The 858-nt window shown below is 67.4% G+C and overlaps 1 protein-coding gene across 1 annotated transcript in view; it reads left to right on the top strand.

Annotated features, from left to right (window-relative positions):
• Window positions 1-465: 465 nt before the first annotated feature.
• The window catches only part of SCN4A (sodium voltage-gated channel alpha subunit 4), a 16028-nt gene continuing 15635 nt past the window's right edge, over window positions 466-858 (top strand). Inside the window, exon 1 of the mRNA XM_021708198.1 lies at window positions 466-657. Coding sequence (XP_021563873.1) covers window positions 466-657 — 192 coding nt within the window. The remainder of the gene's footprint in view (window positions 658-858) is intronic.

The following is an 858-nucleotide window of genomic DNA, read 5'->3' as shown; positions in this document are numbered from 1 at the left end:
TAGAGGCTGGCATACTCACGGGATCACAGTGTGAACCCAGAGCTCTGTGAAGGCTGTCTGTGACTTGTCCACGGTCCCAAGGCCAGAAGTACATGGGAACTGGTCTCTGGGTCATCCTATCTCTGCCCTTGGCCATGGCACCCGTCACTGGCTCACACACACACTTGGGCCGTAGGCGTCACCCCCTGCCACCGGACTCCTGCCCCCAGCCCTGCAGCCACCCCAGGAGGCGGGAAGGGGCTGAGAAACGTCCCGGGGCCTGGACGCCCTGGGGCCCTGTGACAGCACGCCCACAGGCAGCTCCCAGGCCCAGTGACGGCCCCCACAGGTGACCCCTGAGGCCCTAGCCTTGTGACAGGCCCCCAGGGTGGCTCCGGGCCCTGGGCTCCCCTCGCCCTGTGCCAGCTCTCCCACGGTGACGCCCTCAGGGCTCCTTGGCAGCGCCAACGGTGCCTCCCAGGCCCCATGACAGCCCCCCCACAGGTGTTCACGGGCATCTTCACGGCCGAGATGGTGCTGAAGCTGGTGGCCATGGACCCCTACGAGTACTTCCAGCAGGGCTGGAACATCTTCGACAGCATCATCGTCACCCTCAGCCTGGTGGAGCTGGGCCTGGCCAACGTGCAGGGGCTGTCTGTGCTCCGCTCCTTCCGGCTGGTACTTGCGACCCAGATGTGGTGGGGAGACCAGGGAGGCTGGGCAGGGGGCCGGGGCGGAGCCCAGGAAGCACAGGTCGGAAGGGCTTGTGCACGCCCCTGCCCCTGTTGAGCAGGGAGGGCCCCCACACACGCACAAGCACGCAGGGTCCACTTCGGGGACCAAGCCGCCAGCCCTGAGTGGCCAGGCGTCGCGCTCTCG

This window comes from Carlito syrichta, unplaced genomic scaffold, assembly GCF_000164805.1.
Source record: "Carlito syrichta isolate Samal-C Ts95f unplaced genomic scaffold, Tarsius_syrichta-2.0.1 Scaffold134219, whole genome shotgun sequence".
In the NCBI taxonomy this organism is placed as follows: domain Eukaryota; kingdom Metazoa; phylum Chordata; class Mammalia; order Primates; family Tarsiidae; genus Carlito; species Carlito syrichta.
This window is presented reverse-complemented; position numbering and strand designations above follow the sequence as displayed.